Source organism: Chiloscyllium plagiosum, unplaced genomic scaffold (genome assembly GCF_037043375.1).
Source record: "Chiloscyllium plagiosum isolate Xiang-an unplaced genomic scaffold, Cpla_swu_hap1 HiC_scaffold_3, whole genome shotgun sequence".
In the NCBI taxonomy this organism is placed as follows: Eukaryota; Metazoa; Chordata; class Chondrichthyes; order Orectolobiformes; family Hemiscylliidae; genus Chiloscyllium; species Chiloscyllium plagiosum.
In genome coordinates this window covers 64,770,407-64,794,770 of record NW_028270141.1, presented here as the reverse complement: position 1 = coordinate 64,794,770, position 24,364 = coordinate 64,770,407, and the positions used below count along the sequence as shown (strand labels likewise).

At 39.5% G+C, this 24,364-nt stretch overlaps 1 protein-coding gene across 13 annotated transcripts in view; it reads left to right on the top strand.

Moving 5' to 3' along the window:
* Positions 1–24,364, top strand: part of supt3h (SPT3 homolog, SAGA and STAGA complex component) — a 469,942-nt gene that overhangs the window by 294,746 nt on the left and 150,832 nt on the right. For 8 of the 13 annotated variants that reach the window (XR_015753299.1, XM_087979840.1, XM_087979885.1 and 5 more), the window contains exon 2: positions 4,716–4,766. The exons of the other annotated variants lie outside the window; for them this stretch is intronic. Coding sequence is in view for 7 of the 8 variants with exons in the window: in XM_087979840.1 (XP_087835966.1) it covers positions 4,716–4,766 (51 nt within the window). In the remaining variant the exon portion in view is untranslated. The remainder of the gene's footprint in view (positions 1–4,715; positions 4,767–24,364) is intronic. 13 annotated transcript variants of the gene reach the window in all.

The following is a 24,364-nucleotide window of genomic DNA, read 5'->3' as shown; positions in this document are numbered from 1 at the left end:
CCTGCCCAGTTCCTCTGATAACTGTTCCTTTCTTCCTGATAATCTATACTGTTTGTCTCACCTACTCTGTGTAGTAAAGAGATCCACTTCCTACCCTGCTCTTGATATAAAAATGGTTTTCTACATTCTTTATTGGATCCATTATTAATTATCCTATGTTATATGTCCTCTTGTTTTGAATACCCGAACATTTGCCCTGTATATGCAAGTGCCTTTTAAATTTTTCTCTGAATTGGAAACCTCTTGGTTTTCCTTTTTCTTGCACTTTCTTCTCCAGTGTCTCTATATCCCTTTTGTAATAAGGTGAGCAGAACTGTACATGTTGCTGCAAATGTGGTGTGAACCAGATTCTGCAGAGGTTTAATTTGAGTTCTTTGCTTTTCAACTTGTATTGGCCTTGGAAACATTTTTATATACTATGAAAGACTCGTTAAAAATATTTTCCTCCAGAGATAAGACTTCGTATTTGGTTTGTATTTTTAGATTAGATTACATTACAGTGTGGAAACAGGCCCGTTGGCCCAACAAACCACACCGACCCGCCGAAGCGCAACCCACCCATACCCGTACATTTTACCCCTATACCTAACACCTAACACTGCGGGCAATTTAGCATGGCCAATTCACCTGACCTACACATCTTTGGACTCTGGGAGGAAACCGGAGCACCCGGAGGAAACCCACGCAGACACGGGGAGAACGTGCAAACTCCACACAGTCAGTCGCCTGAGGCAGGAATTGAACCTAGGTCTCTGGCGCTGTGAGGCAGCAGTGCTAACCACTGTGCCACCGTGCCGCCCACCGTATCTTTTTATTGTCTTGCTGACTTGTGTTAATTTTCATGTTTTAGTTTTATATGTACCCCTAAATCCCTTTGCTTCTCAGCTCCAGTTAGAATTCTGTACAAGTTTATTAATTATTGTATTTTGTCACAATCTTCATTAAGATTAGCCCATATCCCTGGACTCTGTATCCTGTGCTCAACACACAGTCCCTCTTTAAGCTCTTCCCAGGTTACAGTGGTCACCAACATGCTGGACGATTACCCTTCATATCAACCATTGTTGGTTGGAATTTTGTGTACTTTTGCAGCCAACATATCTTGCTGCTACCCTCCTCATTTATCCACACTGGGGATTGCTGTTCATTGCCAGCATTCTCAGTTCTGAAACATTTTAGCATTTCCATCAATGCATCCCAAATTTACTGATTGCTGCTTGCAATTACAAGAGTTTTGTTTTTACCCAGTCCTGTCTGCTGAAAAATGAAGTGCTAAAGTCAGCTCTTTGTACTAGATGATACTGTCTTTTTTAAAATTTAGGAGCAAAAACATATGAAATTGCTGAACAAAAATTATCTTTTTTTTCTGAACAACATGAAAATGATTTCACTTGTAAATAATCTCTGATCCACATTATTTGGTCACTTCCTGCATTTTCAACAACAGCCTTGTAATTGGTTGTGAAGTTAGTTGTTTATAATATGATATTTGTGCCCTCAGTTCCTTTTCATCTATATTGTTAATGTATAAAATGAAAAGTTGTGGTTCCCAACACTGACCCTTGTGGAATACCACTAGTGGCCATCCTGAGAAGGACCCTTTTATCCCCACTCTTTGCCTTCTGCCAGACAGCCAGTTCTTCTATCCATGCTAGTAACTTGCCTCTAACACCATGGGCTCTTATCTTACTCAACAGTCTTCTGTGTGGCACCTTGTCAAAGGCCTTCTGGAAGTCCAAGTAGATAACATCCATTGTCTCTTATTGGTCTAACTTACTCGTTAACTCCTCAAAGAATTCTAACAGCTTTATCAGGCATGACCTTCCCTTGATGAAACCATGTTGACTTTGCCCTAATTTACCATGCACTTCCAAATATTCAGAAATCTCATCCTTCACAATGGACTCCAAAATCGTAACCATGACTGAGGTGAGGCTAATCGGCTTGTAATTTCCCGTCTTTTGCCTTACTCCCTTCTTAAATGAGTTGGGGGTTACTTTAGTGATTTTCCACTCCTCTGGGTCCTGTCTGACTCCAGCGATTCCTGAAAGATCACCACTGACATCTCCACTATCTCTTCAGCTATCTCCTTCAGAATTCTGGGGTGTAGTGCATCTGGTCCAGGTGATTTATCCATCTTCAGACCTTTCAGTTTTTATAGCACCTTCTCCTTGGTGATATTCACCATATTCTGCCCCCAATTCTCATTTTTGGGATTTTATTTGTGTCTTCTATTGTTTATACAGATGCAAAGTACTTGTTCAGTTCCTCAGCCATTTCTTCGTTCTCCATTACCCCTTCTCCAGCGTCATTTTCCAACAGCCCAATGTACACTTTTGCCTCTCTTTTGCCCTTTGTATATCGAAAGAAACTCTTGCATTCTTCTTTTATATTACTGGCTAGTTTACCCTCATAATAACGTTCTCCTTCCTTATTTATCTTTTAGTTGTCCTCTGTTGGTTTTTGTAAGTTCCCAATCCTCTGGCATCCTGTTGCCCTTCACTGCATTAAATGCATTCTCTTTTGCTTTTATGCTGTCCCTGACTTCCTTCGTTAGTCATTGTTGCCTTGTCCTCCTTTTAGTGTGCTTCTTTTTTGTAGGAATAAATTTATCCTTTGTCTCCTGAATTACTCCCAGAAATGCCTGCCATTCCTGTTCCACTGTCTTTCCTGCTAGGCTCCTCTCACAATCAATTCTACCCATCTCCTCCCTGATGCCTCTGCCATTGGCTTTATTCAGCTGTAACACTGTTACCTCTGATTCTAGCTTCTCCCTCTCGAATTGCAGGGTAAGGTCGATCATATTATGGTCACTGCCTCTTAAGGGTTCCTTCATTTTAAGCTCCCTTATCAAGTCTGTCTCATTGCACATCACTCTATCCAGAATTGCCTGCTCCCTCATGAGTCCCACCACAAGCTGCTCCAAAAAGCCATCTCGTAGAGATTCCAAAATTTATGGGCGGCACGGTGGCACAGTGGTTAGCACTGCTGCCTCACAGAGATCCGGGTTCAATTCCCGCCTCAGGCAACTGTCTGTGTGGCGTTTGCACATTCTCTCCGTGTCTGCGTGGGTTTCCTCCGGGTGCTCTGGTTTCCTCCCACAGTCCAAAAATGTGCAGGTTAGATGAATTGACCATGCTAAATTGCCCGTAGTGTTAGGTAAGGGGTAAATGTAGGGGAATGCGTCTGGGTGGGTTGCTCTTCGGAATGTCAGTGTGGACTTGTTGGGCCGAAGGGCCTGTTTCCACACTTTAAGTAATCTAATTTAATTCCTCTTCTTGCGATCCGCTACCAACCTGATTTTCCTAGTCCATCTGGATATTGAAATCCCCCATGATCACTGAAACCTTAACTTTTCTATCTCATAGTGTGTCTTGTACCCCACATCCTGACTACTGTTTAGAGGTCTTTACCTAACTCCCATTATGGCTTTCTTTTACCTTTGCACTTCCTCAATACTTCCCACACATTCTACATCATCTGACCCTACATTGTTTCTTGCTATTGCTTTAATTTCTTTTGTTAGTAATAAGGCAACCCCACTCCCTCTGCCCACCTGCCTGCCTTTTCAATAGGATGTGTAACCTTGAATATTCAGTTCTGAATCCTGATCCCCTTGCAGCCAGATCTCCATGATGCCCACCACATCATACCTACTAATTTTGACCTCAGCCACAATCTGTTTTCTGAATTTGTCTTTTGCCAAATGTGTGTTTATGAGACATTACTATATTCGAACAATTAATTAGTAATAATTAATGTACATATTAGTCTGTTAAGTTTTCCAATAGAGTTAAATTATTCCAATTCCTTCATCCTTTTGTTTTATTTTAACTATGGTGGATGAATAAAGTGTGTTTGACCAATTGAATTGCATCTGAAATGCAGCACTTTACATTTAACTTTAAAATAAGGAAGTGTTAGCGTCTAGGCTATCTTTTATTTTGAGGAGGTTTGGTGTGATCCTTAACATGATTATGATGCATCATTTGAAATGTCAAAGTGATAACTGTAAATATAAATAGGACCCATATGTTATATGTGTAATATTTTTGCAATACAGTAAAACTGCTGTCTTGTAAAATCTGTATGGTTATATAAAATCAGATTGGTTCTTAGTAAAATATCGAAGTAAGGGGTCAGTTAGCTCAATTTGCTGGTTGGTTGGTTTGTGATGTAGAGTGACGCTCAACTCAATTTCCTTTGTGTGTGGGTTCAATTCCTGCTCTGGCTGGTTGCTATGAGAAACTCTCTTTGTCAACCTTTCCCCTCATTGGAGGCCCTGAGGTTAAGTGACTACCTCACTTTAACTATGTCTGTGTCTGTCTATGTCTGTTTGTGTGTGTATCCCTCGCCTCGCCTTGCTTCACTTCACCTCACCCCTCCTCTCCCCTCCTCTCCTCTCTTCTCCTCCCCTCCCCTTCTCAAGAGGGAGTGGTCATATGGTTTGGTAAGACAATGGTAGCTTTATCTTTCACTGCAATATGCATATGTTGCTTGATCATGTGTTCACAATCATTTTTATTATTTTATTGAAAGTCTATTGAAAGATTTTCCATCTAACCAGTTCTAGTGAGATTGCATCATACCAGACAATGCAATGAGATTTTTCAAAGGCAAAAGTTTCAATCCTTTCTTAGAATGGCACTAAACTTTAAAATGGTTCCACTTTAAAATGGTAATAAGTGTCTCAAGAGTGTTTCTTCTTTTTACAGTATGTACACAACACCTTGGAATTAAACTGTATCAAGTCAATGGTTTTGAAGGTATAATATAACTTTCTGAACATATGAAATTTTCTAATAAACTTTAGGCATAATATTTGTCATTTAAAGAGTGATGTCATTCCTGAACAAATATGATTCCAGACTAAAATTTGATTTGATAGATCATTTCCTTTTCGGTTTTAATGAAACACTAAAACATAAACATGTGATGCTGCCGATTTTGTTTTAACAGTAAAATAGTTTATTTCCAAAAGAAATGAAGAAAAATAAAATAAACCAAGCTATTCACAGTTTAAAGATTTTGAAACATGCACAATAATACAATTCCATTAATTCCAAAAGCACTCATTTACAGTATTCATACCAGAAAGAATTCTCTTGTCTGTCATACCAAGGCTTGGTTTAACTGTGTCTTTAATTCTCCTTCTTCAGAAACCAATAGCCTCTTGAGTCTTCATGCATCTGTGCTTAGACTTTCTCAGATTCAAATGATGGGTAATGTTTTAATGAACAACTTCTAACCTGAAACTTCCAAATAAACCCCTTCCACTAACTCCTTTCTTTCTTAATTGTTTAAACTGTCCCATATCTTACACATCTAGTTTCAGCCTAGACCTTTTACAAATATAACCTAAAACTTGTTTCCCAAGCTGAGTGTTTATTCTAAGCTAATAAATAACTTCTGGATTTTTCAACTTGAAGCCTAATGTACAATTATTTATCCTGTTCATTCATAAAACTCACCAAATGAAAACATTGTTAGTCACCAGAAGGTGTCTGTCATACTCAGTTTTAGAAGAAATCACCTTGTCTACAGAAATGCTTGCAAGCTAATCATTAAATCATCGATAGGCACAGATTGAATCCTCATGTTACTTGTTTAAAACTACGCACTAAAACAAATGCTATTAAAATATCTATAAATCAGATACCTTACATCACAACAGCAACAACATACTTATGTTAAAGAAGTTAAATGCATACAAGTTATTAGAGGCCAGAAGAGATGTCGGACAGTTTATCTTGGCTCCAAATTGCAGTACATTGTGTGCAGATTACTGAGTTATTCTGTGCTGTGATGATAATGTAACTTTTTGTTTTATTATTCCAAATATGTAGATTTGGTGGCACTGGAGGAAATCATAATTTGATTTGGATTTTTTTACACATTTTACAGTTTTGTTTTATTCTTTCAGACTTGTACATTTGCACTGATTAATATAAATTAGCAATATGCTGTCAAAGATTAGCAATGCATCATCAAGATTTGTTGGAATTGGTATTGACCTCCTTGACTGTCAATGGGGATGCATACATTCTAGCAAGTGGAGAGTATTCCATTGATTTCCTGACTTATGCCTTTGTGGTGGACCAACTTTGGGGAATCAGAAACTGAGTAACCAACAGAGTTCCTGGGATCTGCACTCCAGTAGCCACAGTACTAATATGGCTGCTCTATTCAGTTTCTGGTCATTACTAACCCCCAAATATTTGAAGATGAGTGATTAATTATGATAATGCTGTTGAATGGTCAAGGAAAGATGGTTTGATTCTCAGTTGTTGGATATCATCATTGTCTTGTGCAATTGTATCTTGCAGTTGTTACTTATCACTTATGAGTTCAATCCTGGATGTTGTTCAGGTCTTACTGCATGTTGATATAGACTACTTCATTATCAGAGAAATTGCAAATAGTATTGAACATTTTACAATGATCAGAGAATATGCCTGTTTGATTTTTATGAATATGGTGGAATGCAGAGAATTCCCTGAGGAACACCCTTGAATGATGTCCTGAGACTAAGCTGATTGACCTCCAATGACAACATTGGATATCTTTCCAACGGGTGGAGTCCTATTTATTTCCGTTTTGCCAGGGTTCTTGATATCACACTCTGTGCAATACTGCTTTCGTATCAAGGGCAGCCATTCTTTGCCTTACCAGATGAATCAAATAATTATCGGGAGTAGGTGGCAGAGTGATTTTCTGGTAATTATAATCGATACCTGTGAAATAGAAGTAATGAAAAATATTGTTTATTTATCATCACCCTCCATATGTTAAGAACTAAGTTTTTAAAAATTTTCTTAATGACAATAGGAAATCGTTCTCATTCCAGGAGTAAATTGTTTTCATCTGCAGGGAATGCAAGGGAGGCTGTCATTCCATAATAGGGCTCCTGAGTCGTACCAGGCAGTGTCTAATACAGAGTTAGCCATCAAGGTACAAACCATTGTTAATCCTCTCTCTCATAAGCCAGAGATTGGCATTTCCCTCAAAGTATTTTGCAGGCGTCTTAATAAAAAGGAGAAATTCATTCTCTTGTTTGACACTGTGGTATAGATTGGGATTGATTGGGGTGGATTTTAATTTACAGTGTTATTAAAGCAGTGTAATACATCTGTCTGTGCCTTTTACAGCCAACCACTGCATTGCCAATTTTTTTTCTTGATGCAACCAATTTGGTGAAATGGGTTAAGGTGATCCACAGAAGTTGATTACAACTCTAGAATTTCAAGGGAAACCAAATGTGAAATTTGATGCATTCTGAGGTTGAAGTGACAGAATAGAGTGAATAATGCTCAAAGACTTAAGTAGTTTCCCTGAATTCGATGCTGAACCCGATGCTGGAAGCTATTAGGGACCTTTGAGGGATAACGTTTCTTGCAAAAGAAGACAGCTAGTAAAACCAACAAGGCATGATAGATGAAGTTGGTAGCAGGAATTTGGTGCTGTACTGATAGTCAAAATGCTGAAAGAAATTGACTGAAGCTGGGTAGGTGAGTACAATGGCACATTCAGTTATGTGCATCAACCTGACTCTGCCTTCTTCATCCTTCCATGCTTCATTAGATTGTGATATGTTCATCAACTACTGACATTCACCCTCTCCCATAGTCACCTTCAACACATGCTCTCCTTCTGCTTCACATACGTCATGTCATAGGATCCTCCTCTTCTTGTAGAAGAGACCACTGGACATGAGGGCGAGTCAAAGATTTACTGGCCAATTTGCAGCTGACAGTTGCAGAGTTGATTGTGCTGGGTGAATATCAACATACTTGGCCATCAGAAATATGCGAGTCACAGCTACGTTGTGACAGAATTATATATCAGACTCCCAAGTTTAACAAAGTGGGACTCTGATATTTAACAGACTCCATTTGTTTGTGTTCAACATTTATTTGTGTTCACTTGATATCAGCAGTCAGCACAAAATCAGAACACAGTTTGGAACACCGCAGTTTTGGGCCCCATATCTCAGGAAGGATGTACTGGCCCTGGAGCGTGTTCACAGGAGGTTCATGAGAATGCTTCCAGGAATGACAAGCTTAACATATAAGGAACGTTTGAGGACTCTATACTCAATGGAGTTTAGAGGATGAGGGGGGAATCTAATTGAAACTTACAGAATACTGAATGGCCCTGGCAGAGTGAATAATGGAAAGATGTTTCCATTGATAGGAGAAACTTTGGCACAGCCTTAGAGTAAAGGGAAGACCTTTTAGAGCAGAGCTAAGGAAAAATTTCTTCAGCCAGAGAGTGGTGAATCCATGGAATTCACTGCCACAGAAGGCTGTGGAGGCCAGCACTTTGAGTGTATTTAAGACTGAGATAGATTCTTGATTGTTAAGGAAATCAAGGGTTAAGAAAGCGGGAGAATGGGGTTGAGAAACTTAACAACCATGATTGAATAGTGGAGCAGATTCGAAGGGCTAACTGGCCTAACTTCTGTTCCTCACATTTATGGCTTTAATCTCCGACAATACATTTAGCATCCAGTAGAAGGTGTTATAAAGAATAAAACCACTACTACTTCTCAGATTACATGAAAGGATATACAAGCTGTGCACCAGATCAGGTATTTTCATTTTAGCAGGACTGGTCAGAAAAATGGCTGCTTTTTAACTTGGTAATTTGTACATTGCATGTGAGCATGAATGGATTGTGGAGCCAAGAACAAGGTTGGTATCAGATTCTATTGATCACCATACATTCTGTTCAGATTGATGCAACGTTTGGGGCCATTGAAGAAGAGAATATTTCTGAAGCAGCAGTAAACAGTGTGTGGGATATTACAAGGCTTTTCAGCTACATTGCATGTTTACACAGCTTGGAGGACCCCATCATGAGTATGAGTGGAATAATGCTGCAGACCTTTGCAAGCCTATTCAAGATACAGATAATACAATTAAATAGTGCTTCAGCATATTCATGTAATTTATCTGAGGAATCTGCCATAGTTACTACTACTAGTGAGAATACACATTTGTGAATCTCTTTCTCAAGTCCAATTGCTTGAACACCATCAGTATTAATGTAACAATGCCCAAAATAATCAAAAAAGATTTTGTACTTATTTCAATTGAATTAACAGACCTTTATTTTCTGTTAAACAATAAATGGACATAACTGTACCTCATCTATTTCCTTACCCAGTTGTGATGTTTTATTTCAAACAGAAGTTTCTGGTCAAGTCGGGCTTCTCTTTCCTCACCCATAATTTGAAACAATTATTATAATGTATCTGATTTATTTTTGTTTCCTGTATCTGACCAATATTATGCAAACTGAGCTGGCCATCATTTCCTGCATCTGTTTTGAAGCAATTGGTTCAGCTGTCCAATTTGTTTTTCTGTAAGCAGGTGCATAATTTTAGCCAATAAAGTAAGCACACTGATGTTTCTGTTTTAAGTTAACTGAGATGTTTAGTGCCTGCTAACTCTACCCATGCTGATCTAGCACAAATAGCAAACATGATATGTGGTTCTTGCAAATTTAAGAATTGTGGTGGCATTTTTCTTCTAAATCAGTATGTGCTCGCTGTATGGCTCGCACCACGAGTTTACTTGGTTGGTTTCAATTTTGACTTATGGCTTGCATGATCTGCGCTTCTGAATAATTTGTTATGTATAGTAGGTATTTATTCAGTGGGTAAATAGATCTTTGTAGTTAAGGCTTTGTTGGGAATACATATCCATATTTATCGACCATGTGGAGAACTGGAAGACATTGAACTGTTTGGGCACGTCCTGCCTTAAAAAAAATTTCCTTTTTAAACAAGGGGTTTGAAGGAAACTGGTGTTGCTTGGAAATTTGGTCAACAGGTTAATATGGGCTGTGATTCACATGATTATAGAAAGTCAAATGGCTTTGGAAAGATAACAAAGCAAAGCATTTTGTGGTTTGAGAAAAGGGAACAAAGAAAATTTAAAGCCTAGGAATAGGCCCTTCGGCCCTCCAAGCCTCTACTGTCTAAATCTGCCACCCAATTCCTAAGCATCTGTATCCCTCTGCTCCCCACCTACTCATGCATCTGTACAGATGCATCTTAAATGAATCTACTGTGTCTGCCTCTTCTGTCTCTGCTGGCAACGTGTTCCAGATACCCACCACCCTCTGTGTAAAGTATTTGCTGCATGAATCCCCCTTAAACTTTTCACCTCTCACCTTGAAAGCGTGACCTCTCGTTATTGAATCCTTCATCCTGGGAAAAAGCTTATCTCTAATTACCTTGTCTATACGCTTTATGATTTTGTAGACCTCAATCAGGTCCCCACTCAATCTCCTTTTTTCTAATGAAAACAAACCTAACCTACTCAACCTCTCTTCATAGCTAGCACCTTCCATACCAGGCAACATCCTCGTAAACCTTCTCTGCACACTCTCCAAAGCGTCCACATCCTTTTGGTAATGTGGCAACCAGAACTGTACACAGTATTCTAAATGCGTCTGAAACAACGTCATGTGCAATTTTAACATGACCTGCCAGCTCTTATACTCAATATCCCGCCCGATGAAGGCAACATACCATATGCCGCCTTGACCACTCTATCCACCTTCAGGATACAATGGACCTGCACTCCCACATCTCTCTGCTCATCAACTTTTCCCAAGGCTCTTCCATTCACAATATAATTCGCTCTGGAATTAGACTTGCCGAAATGCATCACTTCACATTTGCCTGGATTGAACTCCATCTGCCACTTCTCCGCCCAACTCTCCAGTCTATCCATATTCTCCTGTATTCTTTGGACGCTTTGGAGAGTGTGCAGAGAAGGTTTACGAGGATGTTGCCTGGTATGGAAGGTGCTAGCAATGAAGATTGCTACTCCACCAATCTTCGTGTCATCTGCAAACTTACTGATCATACCAACAGTACCCTCTTCCAGATGATTTATGTATATCACAAACAACACTGGCCCCAGCACTGATCCCTGTGGAACACCACTGGTCATCTTACTCCATTTTGAGAAACTCCCTTCAACTACTACTCTTTGTCTCCTGTTACTCAACCAGTCCTTTATCCACCTAGCTAAAACATCCTGCACACCATGTGACTTCACTTTCTCTATTAATTTACCGTGGGGAACCTTATCAAACGCCTTACTAAAGGCCGTGTATATGACATCAACCATGTAAATGGCATTGAAACCTTGCACCCTGTGAAGGAATAAGAGTGATTACAATTTGAAGATTTCTGTGGTCATTGCTGATTGTTTTGCCTTCAATACTACCTCAACATTTGGGTCATTGTTTGTATTTTGCTGATTAAGCCCATCAGACAGTTTGTTCTGTTGTCCCATGGATGTTTTTCGATCCAAGGTTTTTAAATGGATTTCATTAGAGTTATGGTTCTTTTGTTGTACAGAAAGACCAGCCTCTTCAACAATAGTTGTTTTCTTGATACCATGCTGTGTTGTATATTAAACCCAGCTCTCAACAGTCTGGCAGTTGTCCCATAAGTCAGTTTTACATCATCTTATTTTCCGCAATTCTATAAAAGCTTCAACAGCATTCTCTTAAATGTACCGAGGTTTTATTAGAACCAATGCCAAAATGTTAGTAGTGCATTATTCACAGTGCAAGATCTCAGTGGACTAAATTTGAGAGGCTGAAGCAAAAAGTATCATGACAGGAGATCAAATGTGTTTCAGAAATGCCAGTCTAGGTATACCTACGTTTAGTCTGATATTTTCTTCAGCCGGTACTCCTACCCTGTTAATTGTTTCATGTAGTCCAGCCAGCCAAAAACAATATGCAGTGTCAGCTCTGTTGATATGTGTCAAGTGAAAAGCACCTCATTAACCACAGTACTGTATTAAATCAAACATTTGAAATGTTTCAAAGTGCCTGGGTTTTTATCAAATCTAAGGTAAGGAAAAATGATCTTGTCATGCAGAAACTTGAATCCAATGATCAGACTTTGCTTAAGATTCTTCAATTGTTAAAGTTCTGATAAGAGCATCAATATGACTAAGATTGGTAAAAACGGAACAGATCTTCCATTGCATACTTTTTTGCTAAGGTGTAGATGATAGCGCTATGCTATTGTTTTTAGGCAAGTAATCCAGAGATTGAAGCTAATGTGCTGGAAACCTGTGTTCTACTCCCAAAAAGATAACTGATGGATTTTGAATTTGACTAAACCTAGAATTGAAAGCTAGTCTCTGTAATAGCAAAGATGACAACTCTCATCGATTGCTGTAGAGATTCATCTGCACTTTAGAGATGGCAATCAGCCATCCTTACCTGGTCTGGGTACAATTCCCTCCAGATTCACAATAAAGTGGTTGACTCTAACTGCCCTCTGAAATGACCTAGCAAGCACTCCATTCAAGCGCAGTTAGGGATAGGCAACAAATGTTCACCTTGCTACTAACGTCCACAGCCCATGAAAGAAGTTTTAAAAATTCAAAGATAGCGAAGTTATTAAAGTAGAAATTAACTGACTGACTTGTAAGATCATAAAGGAATTTTTATTTTAAATTTATTTGAAAAAAGACTTTCCATTTTGTACATTTTGCTGAGCCTTTTCCCAAACTCACCTAATCCACAGATCAGCTGAGCATTTTACACCTGCCCTGAACGTCAGCTCAGTTAAAGTTCTTTTTGTTCTCCATTACCTTTGTGTTCAAATAACTGCATTAACTTTGTTGTTCAGTGACAAAATAAAAGCTAGAAATCAGTAATCTTAATTTAAAGAAGTTCAACAGCAACAAAATAGATTTGAGTTGGTAGGAAATTAAAGTAGATCTATCCAAATGAAATAAATTAGAAGTTGAAAGCTAGCTACCAATGCCACACATGATAATTACATATGAGAGGGCTACAACAACAAAATACTGATTCAAAGATCAGGGTTGTAATATGACAAACCCCAAATGGACAGAGTTCTGTCTTATTCCTACAGTTCCCGTGGTTCTTGAGAATAATCAAATTTCAGGAACAGCGTTGAGAATATATTAAATTGTTGTGATATTTGTAAATGGTAAACCAACACTGCAGCCCTTTCAAGTAGAAAGCATTTAATGCACCTGCAGGGCTATTCCACAGCATAAACTCAAGTGAAATTGCAAACAGTGAGAGCTGTACATGGTATTAATTTGCAAGCTGAGGTTTACTTTCCAAGTCCATGGAAAATTCAAAATTCCAAGGAATGTACAACTTACTGCAAATACTCAAATGTAGCTTATTGCATGTAAACCACTTTATCATAAAAGGTAAGTAACCTTTTACCTTAGTCACCTTCTGGTTACTGATTTTGTTCTGATATCACTTGTTTTAATCTGCTCTGTCATTCCGACAAATCTAAAGATTCCACCTGTGGTCAATTAAATGCTCCATTCTTGAAATGCACCATGGATCTTGTAATTAGTTATCAGAATGAGAAATCAATATCTCTTGTTGCTTCACTGCACATTTTCTGTTTTCCACCAAATGATTTGTCATGTAGTGTACATTATCTGGAGCAGCAAGCATTGTCTGTCACACAAATTAGCTTTACTAGCTAAGTTGATGGTGTGAACTGGGTACCATTATATCTAGTGATCTATCTTCTGAACATGTTAAGGATGTAGCAATTACTCAAGTGTATACATCTGCTTCAGGTAATGTCTATGGCTGGTTATGCATTTGACATGTTGACATGGAAAAGCACTGGGAATTGTTTAATACTTTCACTTATACATGAATCAAGTTGTTTCGACCATCAAATAAAATACATACATCAGTACTTGAAGATTCAGTGCACCAGCACTGCTATTTGAAAATGCAACGAAATTAAGCCTTTGTATGATAAATCTGTTATTTGATTTTGCTGACCTACATCCAGTTTTGTATTTCTCATTTTATGTCAAGTAAATAGTAAAATGTATGCATAAAATATGTTTTAAAATATTTAAATATTCTCCTTTTGAGTGTACCAGAAATGAATTTCCACTCATACTGTCTACTCACGTTTAGGCAGTTGGCCTCAGTGACGCTTGCGATATTGTATTCCTTTCAATCCTATTCCTTAGCCTGATTACATTGGTCCTGCGTTCATAGTCATTTGAAGTCACTTTTCTTATTTATTGCATGCCTTCTCGCTTCTCTGCTAATGGGTGAATAAAGTTCCTGTTCTCACTTCCAGAACTAGTTGTGGAATAAGAAGCACAGATATTCATGGGTTAACGTGAGGCAGTGTTTTTCAGATGGCAAGTTTTTTTTTGTCTGCTGAAAATGTTAGTGAGAACCTATTCCTATTACTGACAACTGCCTTCTTGCCATGTAACCCTATTATTGTGTAAATTTCTGGCTCTCTACTCCTAGCAGAATCAGAGAATTTGGTGGTACTGGGAGTACATTTAGTACTCTGAATAGTTGATAGGAGCCACAGGATGGTCCAGGCTGTCTCAGCAGGATTACCAGAGGTGTTCAGTATCAATGGGGATTTTGGGTTATGGGTATTCCTATCTATCACTTTCTTACGTATACTCAATGACTTGGCTTCCACAGCCTTCTGGGGCCAACACATTCCAGAGATTAACCACTCTCTAGCTGAAAATATTCCTCCTCATCTCAGTTGTAAAGAGTCACCTCTTCATTCTAAGGCTGTACCCTTGACTCCTATTCTTTCCAACTCATGGAGACATCTTCTCCATGTTCACTCTATCCAGCCTTTCAGTATTCGATAAGATTCCCCATATCCTTCTAAAGTCCATCAAGTACAGACCTAACGCCCTCAACCACTCTTCATATGACAAGATATTCATCCCCAAGTCATCTTTGGACCCCAGCACATGCTCCTTGAGCGAAGTGGCTCAGTGATGAGCAGTGCTGTCTCACAGGACCAAGAATTTGGGTTTGATTCCACCCTCAGCTGACTGTCTGTGTGGAGTTTGTACATTCTCCCCGTGTCTGCCTGGGTTTCCTCTGGGTGTTCCAGTTTCCTCCCACAGTCCAGAGATGATCAGGTTAGGTGGATTGGCCATGCTAACTTGCCTTTGGTGTTCAGGGGATATGCAGTCTGGGGAAATGCAGGGTTACAGGGATATGGTCAGGGGGTGGGTCTGGGTGGGATGCTATTAGGAAGGTTGGTGTGGACTTGATGTCCACCTACTTCCTCAATGTAGGGATTCGATGATATGGGGCCTAAAACCTCAATATTTCAAATGCAGTCTGACCAGAGCAGTATACAATCTGAGCAATACATCTCTGTTTTTGTATTCTACCCTCTTGAAATGAATGTTAACATTGCATTTCCCCTCCTAACTGCCAACTAAACCTACATGTTAACCTTAAGAGAATCCTTAACATAAACAACTGTGGACCCAGCACCAATCCTTCCGTAAAACCGCTGATCACAGGCCCCCAGTTTGAAAAACAATCCTCTACCACCATCCTCTGTCTCCTACTGTCAAGCCAATTTTGTACCCAATTGGTTAGCTCTCCTTGGATTTCATATGATCTAACTTTACCACCACAACGCAGAACCTTGTCAAAGGCCTTGCTAAAAGCCATGCAGACAATGTCCACTTAACTATCCTCATCTATCCTTTGTTATATCCTCAGAAAACTCAATCAAGTTTGTGAGACACGATTTCCCATGCACAATGCCATGCTGACTATCCCTAATCACAAGATCCCTCTTTTACAATTCCCACATTTTTCTGTGGTCCCACATTTTCCTCCTGGTCCCACTTTCTGGTTCTGAGCTATTCTATTTCGACATTGGCATTTACTTCCCCGTATTCATTGTCTGGGGCACCCAATTCTCAGAACTCCTCAAATCCAAATCTTGCTTCAGTTGTGTAAAGTCTTGGTGAGATGTCATGTGGAGTATTGTGTACAATCTGGTCATATTATCTTAAGGACATGCATGCCATACGTTGAATGCAATGAAGGTTCACCAGATTAATCCCTGAGTTGTCAGGATTTTATGAGAAACTTTTGAGGAAACTGGATCTGTATCCTCTAGAGTTTGAAAGAATATGAGGTGATCTCATTAAAACTTATAAAAACTCTTACAAGATGATAAGATGGTTATGGATAGGATATTTTCCTTTCGCTAGCAACTTGAGAGCCATTGGACATAACATCAGAGTAAACTATTTAAGACTGAGATGAGGAGGTTCTTCAGAGGATGGTATATCTTAGGAATTCTGTACCACAGAAGGCTGTAGAAGCTCAATCATTGAGCATGTTCACAACAGAAGTTGATAGGTCTCCGGAGACAAATTACATTTAAGGATATGAAGAGGGCATAGGAAAGTGACATTGAGAAGATAATCAGTCATGATCTAGGATGGTAGGGTAGGCTTGATTGGGTGGAATGGCCTACTCCAACATCTATACATCTCCCATTTAATCCCCAGAAATGAGTGTTCTGATATTTGGCAGTTCCTCACTGTGATGTGGCACTTGCCACAAAGTTCTAGAGTAGAAAGTAGAAAGTTAGAGAAGATGGGAAGACAAATGGGTAACATCAGTATAAGATTAAAGAGGTAGAAAGAGAAGGTAAATGACGGACAGAAAAAAGATTAATCATTCTTCAGTGAGTTGGTCAGTTATTGGTTAGTGATGGATTGCATACCTCCTTGAGCTTTTTTCTTGCTTCAACATCTTTGGCCATCATCATCCACCTTTCTTCAAATCCAGCTACACCATAGTGATGTCACGTTGTGGAGGTTGAACTCCTCTACTAATTAAGCTAAACAACCAGAGAAGACCGCCTTGCCTCGTAGCCAATTAAAGATGTGTGAATGAAAGAAGATCCTTGATTTCCACAGTATAAATAAAAGGTAGCAATTTATTTACTTAACCCTAACATATTAACAAATCAAACTCTTTCCCCTAACTAACCACTACCCCTTAGCTATTATATTCTATTAATATGCTGATATAATAACACAATAAATAATAACAGTAAGTTAGCACTTAATTTCTTAAAGTCCACACAGAATAGATCCTCCTGAACTTTGTGTTTTTTCTTCCATCATTTTCCTTTTTCCAGAATTCCTTTTCAACCAATTTCTGATGTCAAGAATATTAGATTTAGATTTAGATTTAGATTAGATTACAGTGTGGAAAGAGGCCCTTCGGCCCAACAAGTCCACACCGACCCGCCGAAGCGAAACCCACCCATACCCCTACATTTACCCCTTACTTAACACTACAGGCAATTTAGTATGGCCAATTCACCTGATCCTGCACATCTTTGGACGGTGGGAGGAAACCGGAGCACCCGGAGGAAACCCACGCAGACACGGGGAGAACGTGCAAACTCCACACAGTCAGTCGCCTGAGGCGGGAATTGAACTCGGGTCTCTGGCGCTGTGAGGCAGCAGTGCTAACCACTGTGCCATCGTGCCGCCCACTAACCGCGCTGTAATAGAGTGTGGTGCTGGAAAAGTACATCAGGACAGACAGCATCCGAGGAGCAGGAGAATCGACGTTTTTGGGCATAAGCACTTTGGACATGCCCGAAATATCGATTCCCCTGCTCCTCGGATGCTGCCTGACCTGCTGTGCCTTTCCACCACCATACACTTGACTGATCTCCAGCATCTGGATCAGTGGTGCTGGAAGAGCACAGCAATTCAGGCAGCATCCGAAGACAGGCAAAATCGACGTTTCGGGCAAAAGCCCTTCATCAGGAATAAAGGCAGAGAGCCTGAAGCGTGGAGAGATAAGCTAGAGGAGGGTGGGGGTGGGGAGAGAGTGGCATAGAGTACAATAGGTCAGTGGGGAAGGAGATGAAGGTGATAGGTCAGGGAGGAGAGGGTGGAGTGGATAGGTGGAAAAGGAGCTGGGCAGGTCGGACAAGTCCGGACAGGTCAGGGTATCGAGTTGTTGGAGGTTAGAAGCTAGGATGAGGTGGGGGAAGGGGAAATGAGGAAACTGTTGAAATCCACATTGATGCCCTGGGGTTGAAGTGTTCCGAGGCGGAAGATGAGGCGTTCTTCCTCCAGGCGTCTGGTGGTGAGGGAGCGGCGGTGGAGGAGGCCCAGCACCTCCATGTCCTCAGCAGAGTGGGAGGGGGAGTTGAAATGTTGAGCCACTGGGCGATTTGGTTGATTGGTGCGGGTGTCTCGGAGATGTTCCCTAAAGCGCTCTGCTAGGAGGCGCCCAGTCTCCCCAATTTAGAGGAGTCCGCTCCGGGAGCAACGGATACAATAGATGATATTAGTGGATGTGCAGGTAAAACTTTGATGGATGTGGAAAGCTCCTTTAGGGCCTTGGATAGAGGTGAGGGAGGAGGTATGGGCTCAAGTTTTACAGTTCCTGCGGTGGCAGCGGAAAGTGCCAGGATGGGAGGGTGGGTCGTAGGGGGGCGTGGACCTGACCAGGTAGTCACGGAGGGAACGGTCTTTGCGGAAGGCGGAGACGGGTGGGGAGGGAAATATATCCCTGGTGGTGGGGTCTGTTTGGAGGTGGCGGAAATGTCGGCGGATGATTTGGTTTATGCGAAGGTTGGTAGGGTGGAAGGTGAGCACCAGGGACGTTCTGTCCTTGTTGCGGTTGGAGGGGTTGGGTCTGAGGGCGGAGGTGCGGGATGTGGATGAGATGCGTTGGAGGGCATCTTTAACCACGTGGGAAGGGAAATTGCGGTCTCTAAAGAAGGAGGCCATCTGGTGTGTTCTATGGTGGAACCGCTCCTCCTGGGAGCAGATACGGCGGAGGCGGAGGAATTGGGAATACGGGATGGCATTTTTGCAAGAGGTAGGGTGGGAAGAGGTGTAATCCAGGTAGCTGTGGGAGTCGGTGGGTTTGTAGAAGATGTCAGTGTCAAGTCGGTCGTCACTGATGGAGATGGAGAGGTCCAGGAAGGGGAGGGAGGTGTCAGAGATGGTCCAGGTAAATTTAAGGTCAGGGTGGAATGTGTTGGTGAAGTTGATGAATTGCTCAACCTCCTCGCGGGAGCACAAGGTGGCGCCAATGCAGTCATCAATGTAGCGGAGGAAGAGGTGGGGAGTGGTGCCGGTGTAATTACGGAAGATCAACTGCTCTACATAGCCAGAATGAACTCCAGCATCTGCAATCCTCACTTCCACCTGAACGCACTGTAGTACAGTTTATGAATAGATGGATAGATGATGTTTTTCTCTTAGGGATTTCTTGTGAGAGCAAGATGTTTATTTCTTCAGATGGCAGTTAGCTCTCTTAATTTTCAAAATGCCTGCATCTTTTATATCAATAATTACATATTAAATTCTCACAATTTGTTTGGTTTCTATGTGTCAAAGCAATCCATTTTAAGTTCAATTGGTCCTTAGTCTCCAAGTGTCTTTTTAAATTAATTGACTGAATTTAAACTGTTGTCTGGGTAAAAATGCTGCTTGGCTATTTGAAACAAAATGTCAATTCATTTCGGGTGCTCTCTGCACATTTGCATTTCAAACTGCTGTTCAGACATGCATTTTTAAATCTCTCGGCAGAGAAAAGAATACCATCTCTTAAAGGGATGTCACAATGCTTTCCCCCATTTTTATCATTTTTACACACCAACTTTGTGACAGTAGGTAAGGTCAAAGCCAACACTTTCCAATGAACTTGTTGGGACCTTTGACCAGTCAGGAGTTGTTAGTGTACAATGCACTTTGGAAGGTGGGTATTTGACATTTTAATGCAATGGTCTGTCCGCTCAGTTGCTCTGAAAATAGTCACCTCAATGTTTAGAGTGCCTGCTTCCTAGAACATGCTTGCATTCATGTGCTCCATGCAGCTGACATATATGATCTTCTATTATCTGCTCTGATATATTGTAGTGTGTTTTGGATAAAACAGTGTGTTACAATATTGCAAAATGTTAATAATGATTTCTAATAACACTGACATATCTCACATTGCTCACTATAAACAATACTATCGGAGATCTGTAAGTGAATTTAAAATTATTCTTCTACATCTGGTGATATTATGACTGTTTCTGGGACCTGCATTGCTATATGTTATTACAGAGACATCACAGAGCAAATAATTCCAATCGTTGGTCCACCAAACAATTAACATCAGATTGCACATGGAAAAAAAAGTGTCAAATCATTTTCCACCATCATGTCAGCTCCTCATTCACCCTGTCTATTTTTACTCACTGCATGATCACTCCTCTGTCTCAGACAGCATACACTTTATTTGTCCTAATATCAGTTAAGTGCTCTGACTGTACATCCATCTTTCCGCCTCTCAAAAATTCCTTAGTGCTTTAATCCCTAGCTTTTTGTGTTGTCTTTATGTCTGCCTGCTAATAGCATCTTCACGTGTATGGATTTGTTGATATAGGAAAGGCAGGTAAATCTGTTTCAGATGCTGAGGTACATAGAGAAGAATAAAAAGTTAAAGGATCAGTTCATTAGTAATAGAATTGCTCTGCATCATATTGTCTTGCAGTGACAATAATAACTATAAAGACTGTTCAGTACAGGTATATCTCAAAATTGAAGAGTATATCTTGTTGAAAGCATCTCGTTAAAATCCAAGAAACCAGGATAAAGACCAAGACCTTCTGTGCAAATTATCATCAAAAGCGAAGGGAAGGAGCAGAGGTCATAATCAGTTTGTCCAACGTTGTGTTAAAACTTTCCTTTAGTGCTACATCACAGTGAACTTAATTAATGTTTGTTTTCTTTTCAATGTATAAACTTTTCCATATTTCTCAATTCTTGTTGAATTAAAAACAGTTTTAATTGACTTCATTGTAAGCAAAGTGTTCATGACATGTTATATGTTTTGCTGAACATTCCATACTTAAAGCATTGTCACTGTCTTCTCCCATGCTGCATTAGTTGCTGAGCATTTCTGATGTTTTCTAAATGGAATTCACGTTTTCAGCATATGGAGTATTTTGCTTTTAGGATCTATAGTATTTGTTTGGATTGAAGTTTATAAATATCATAGAGATTTTTCGAAGGAAGCATATATTCAAATTCAAATTCACCATGTTTCAATTTTAGCTTGTAGCAATCATGTATTTGCAAATTCAAATCATGTCCTGTATTTCTCTGTAATTTATTTTTGATTTTGAGCTATGTCATAAAACACAGGAAAGGAAACTGGTAAAATATAAACACCACATTGATTTACATGTGCTTTCAAATAATGTGGTGAGAAAAGGCATGTTAAAATTGATGAAAAATATTAAATTATGTTAAGTACTTAACCATATTACAATCCTAATGTTAACACCTAACAACTTATTTTTAAACAAACTAACAACCAAATATTAAGCCTGATCTATTTTAAGATTTAAATACACTGGGCATTAACTTGGGCATATGAATTCAAAATCCACAGGTCTTCAGGCACATTCTTAATGTAACTGGAACAGGAGTGTGCTACTAATTTAATAGTACACCGATGCACTGGGTCCCAGTCATACATTGGAAGTTACTGGGGTACAGTCTTTATCTGTCTGAAATAAAGTAATTCTCTGAAGTGATGTGTGACTAGTGACAGGCAGTTTACATCCTGGGAATTCTGGTAAATAATGTGATCCATTATGCATTCAACAGAGGTGTAATTGATAAAACCAGGCTTCTGACTATGGGCAGCAATGGGATCCACCTGGGAAAACAGAATTTAATAAATATAGGTGCAGCTGCAGGCCACCCCAGAAATGTTTTTGGGGAATGGAGGAGAAGGAACACTCTGGTGTTACCATATCCGATCTGAAGTTTCTCTGATTTGTCTGTCAATTGAACCTTACCTACCAAAGCCAGCATAATCCCCTGTGGGTTTGAACTTTGAGGGTATTTTTTTGTATTTGCTTACAATTTTTGTTTTTCTCAGGGTAAATGAACCACACTGTATTTGGACCAAGCAAAAACTCAGTGAGAAAGATCCATTTCTATTTTACCACAAGGGTTATGGAAGAAATTTGTATATGGTTACAAAATATTGTAATGTCTGAGGATTGGACATGTTATAGAAACAATCAAAGGTCACCAAGTCATTCACAAGAAGTGAAAAGTAGAGCATGTGGAACTAATGGGGAATATAAAACAGAATGTAAGATCTTTTGCAGTACTATGAAAAGAGAGGATTTTGTGGCACAGTGATAGCATCCCTACCTCTGTTCCTGGTGCAAGTCTATTCTGCTCTGGAGATGTATTATAACATGCCTGAACAGGTTGAGTCAAATACCTATGAAAAGAATGAAAGTAATTTTTAAAATTAATTTATGGGATGTGGACGTCACTGGCCAGGATAGCATTTATTGCCCATACCTAATTGTCCAGAGGGCAGGTGAGAGTCAACTACATTGCTGTGGATCTGGAGTCACATATAAGTCAAACCAAGTAAGGATGGCAGTTTCCTTCCCTAAAGGGCATTAGTGAACCAGATGCATTTTTCCAACAATCGATTCATGGTCATCATTAGACCAGATTTTTTTTTGTTGAATTCAAATTCCACCATTTGCCATGATGCGATTCAAACCCGGGTCCCCAGAACATTACCTGGGCCTCTAGATTAACTGTCCAGCGATAATACCACTAGGCCATCATTCAGATCTCAGGAAATTAGTAGATGTTAAACATAATATTATTGTTCAAGGGAAAAAAAAATCTTCACAAAACTCTAATCAAAATCCACCTCTGTCTTAAAAGTCCAAATTCTAAAAATATTATCTTGTACATCTTTATCATAATGTTCAAATAAACTTAGGTGAGACTCGTACAGGGAATGCCACAAATTAGCATGAAGCAGTTACAAAAGCAAATTACATTTCTACAAGGGAATTGAAGTACAAAAATGAATAGGTCTTGGTACAATTGGTGAGATCACATCCTGGAATGCTGTGAACAATTTTGGTCTCTGGAGTTTAGAAAAAATAAGAGGAAATCTCACTGAAACATTAGAGACTATGAAGGAATTGACAGGATAGATACTGAGACATTATTTCCCTGGCTGCGGAATCTAGAACTAGGTTAAGTGGCTGATGAGGCAAGATTTCTTCAGTCAATTTGTTGTAAAACTTCGGAAATCTGTACCCCAGAGATTATGGATGCTCTATAATTGAATGAATTCATGGCCAATATAAAAGCATTTTTGGTATCTCAAGGATATGTTACCATTCAAGATCAAATGTGATCATAATGAATGGCTCAGCAGGCTTTAGAATATCTGCTTATTTTGTTCCAGAAAATGAAGGTGGGTGCAGTTGGTTGTAAACACAGTCCACCTCCCATTTAAGAGATGCAGCCTAGGAATTTCGGTGGTCCTGGGAATTAAATGTTGGAACCAGCTCAAACCTCTGCCTAGTCTTCTATTTCAAGGCAAATTAACTTAAAGCATTTGGGAAATGCCCTGATACCAGGAGGATATCTCCAAGTTGTGCATCTACCTAATAAATATTAAGTTTCCTAGAAATGTTATCATTTAACAAACTCACAATTTTTTTAATGTTCATTGTTATTGCCTTTGCTTTTCTGAAGGATTGATTTGAGTCTGTTATTTCCAGCCTACCTTTATTCTATTACATTACTTTGTCGTACATCCAGCATCAGTCTCTGTTTTACGTTCACTGCTCAAACTTTATCTTGTGCTGTCCTTTTCATCTTATATTGTCCAGGATTTCTGCATTGCACAATCCTTCATTCCTCTATCATCTTATATGTCCATGACTTTGTTAATGAATTAGGAAAGTTTAAATTTTTTGAAAAAATAATAATTGTACATCCCTTGAATATACTTGTAATGAGATTCAGTTCCATCTCTCTGAACTAGATCTGATATCACAATTTTTTACCACTTGGGTTTCTTCCATCATTCTTGTTGACGTATGCAATATTGATACTATTTTAATTTAAACTCAAAATTTGGAGAATACCTATGCATGTGCCATGATGCAATAACCTATTCATGTACCCCGATGCAATGTTGTGGAGAACATAGAGCATTGCAGTGGATAAAAGGGGATTTTTAGTAAACTAGGAGGTTCTGTATGGACATTGCCTTTGATGCAATTAAGCAAACTATAAGGAACAGCTTGAGTATGGACAAAGGGAAGTTTAAGAAATCTAATCTGTATTAATTCCCGAGTTAGCAAATGAGGAGGGGAGTGAGCGACACCATAAAAATAATGATTACCATTTCACCATACCAGGCAATTAAGCTTTTTGTTTAAAAAAAATGTCAACATACCATGGCAGCTGACCCGTTGCGCAGTTTACGGTGGGGTCTAAGGCAAATGTAACTTTTGTAGACAATCCAAGATATACTACCAAACTTCAATTCTGGTCTAGCTATTATGAGTTCTTCTAAGTTTCAGTTTGTGAAGTCAGCCAACAAACTTGCAAAATAACATGAATTACTAACCCATACAAATTCGAGGGAAAGGTTTAAGTGTGCCATGAAATAACATCATCTTAAA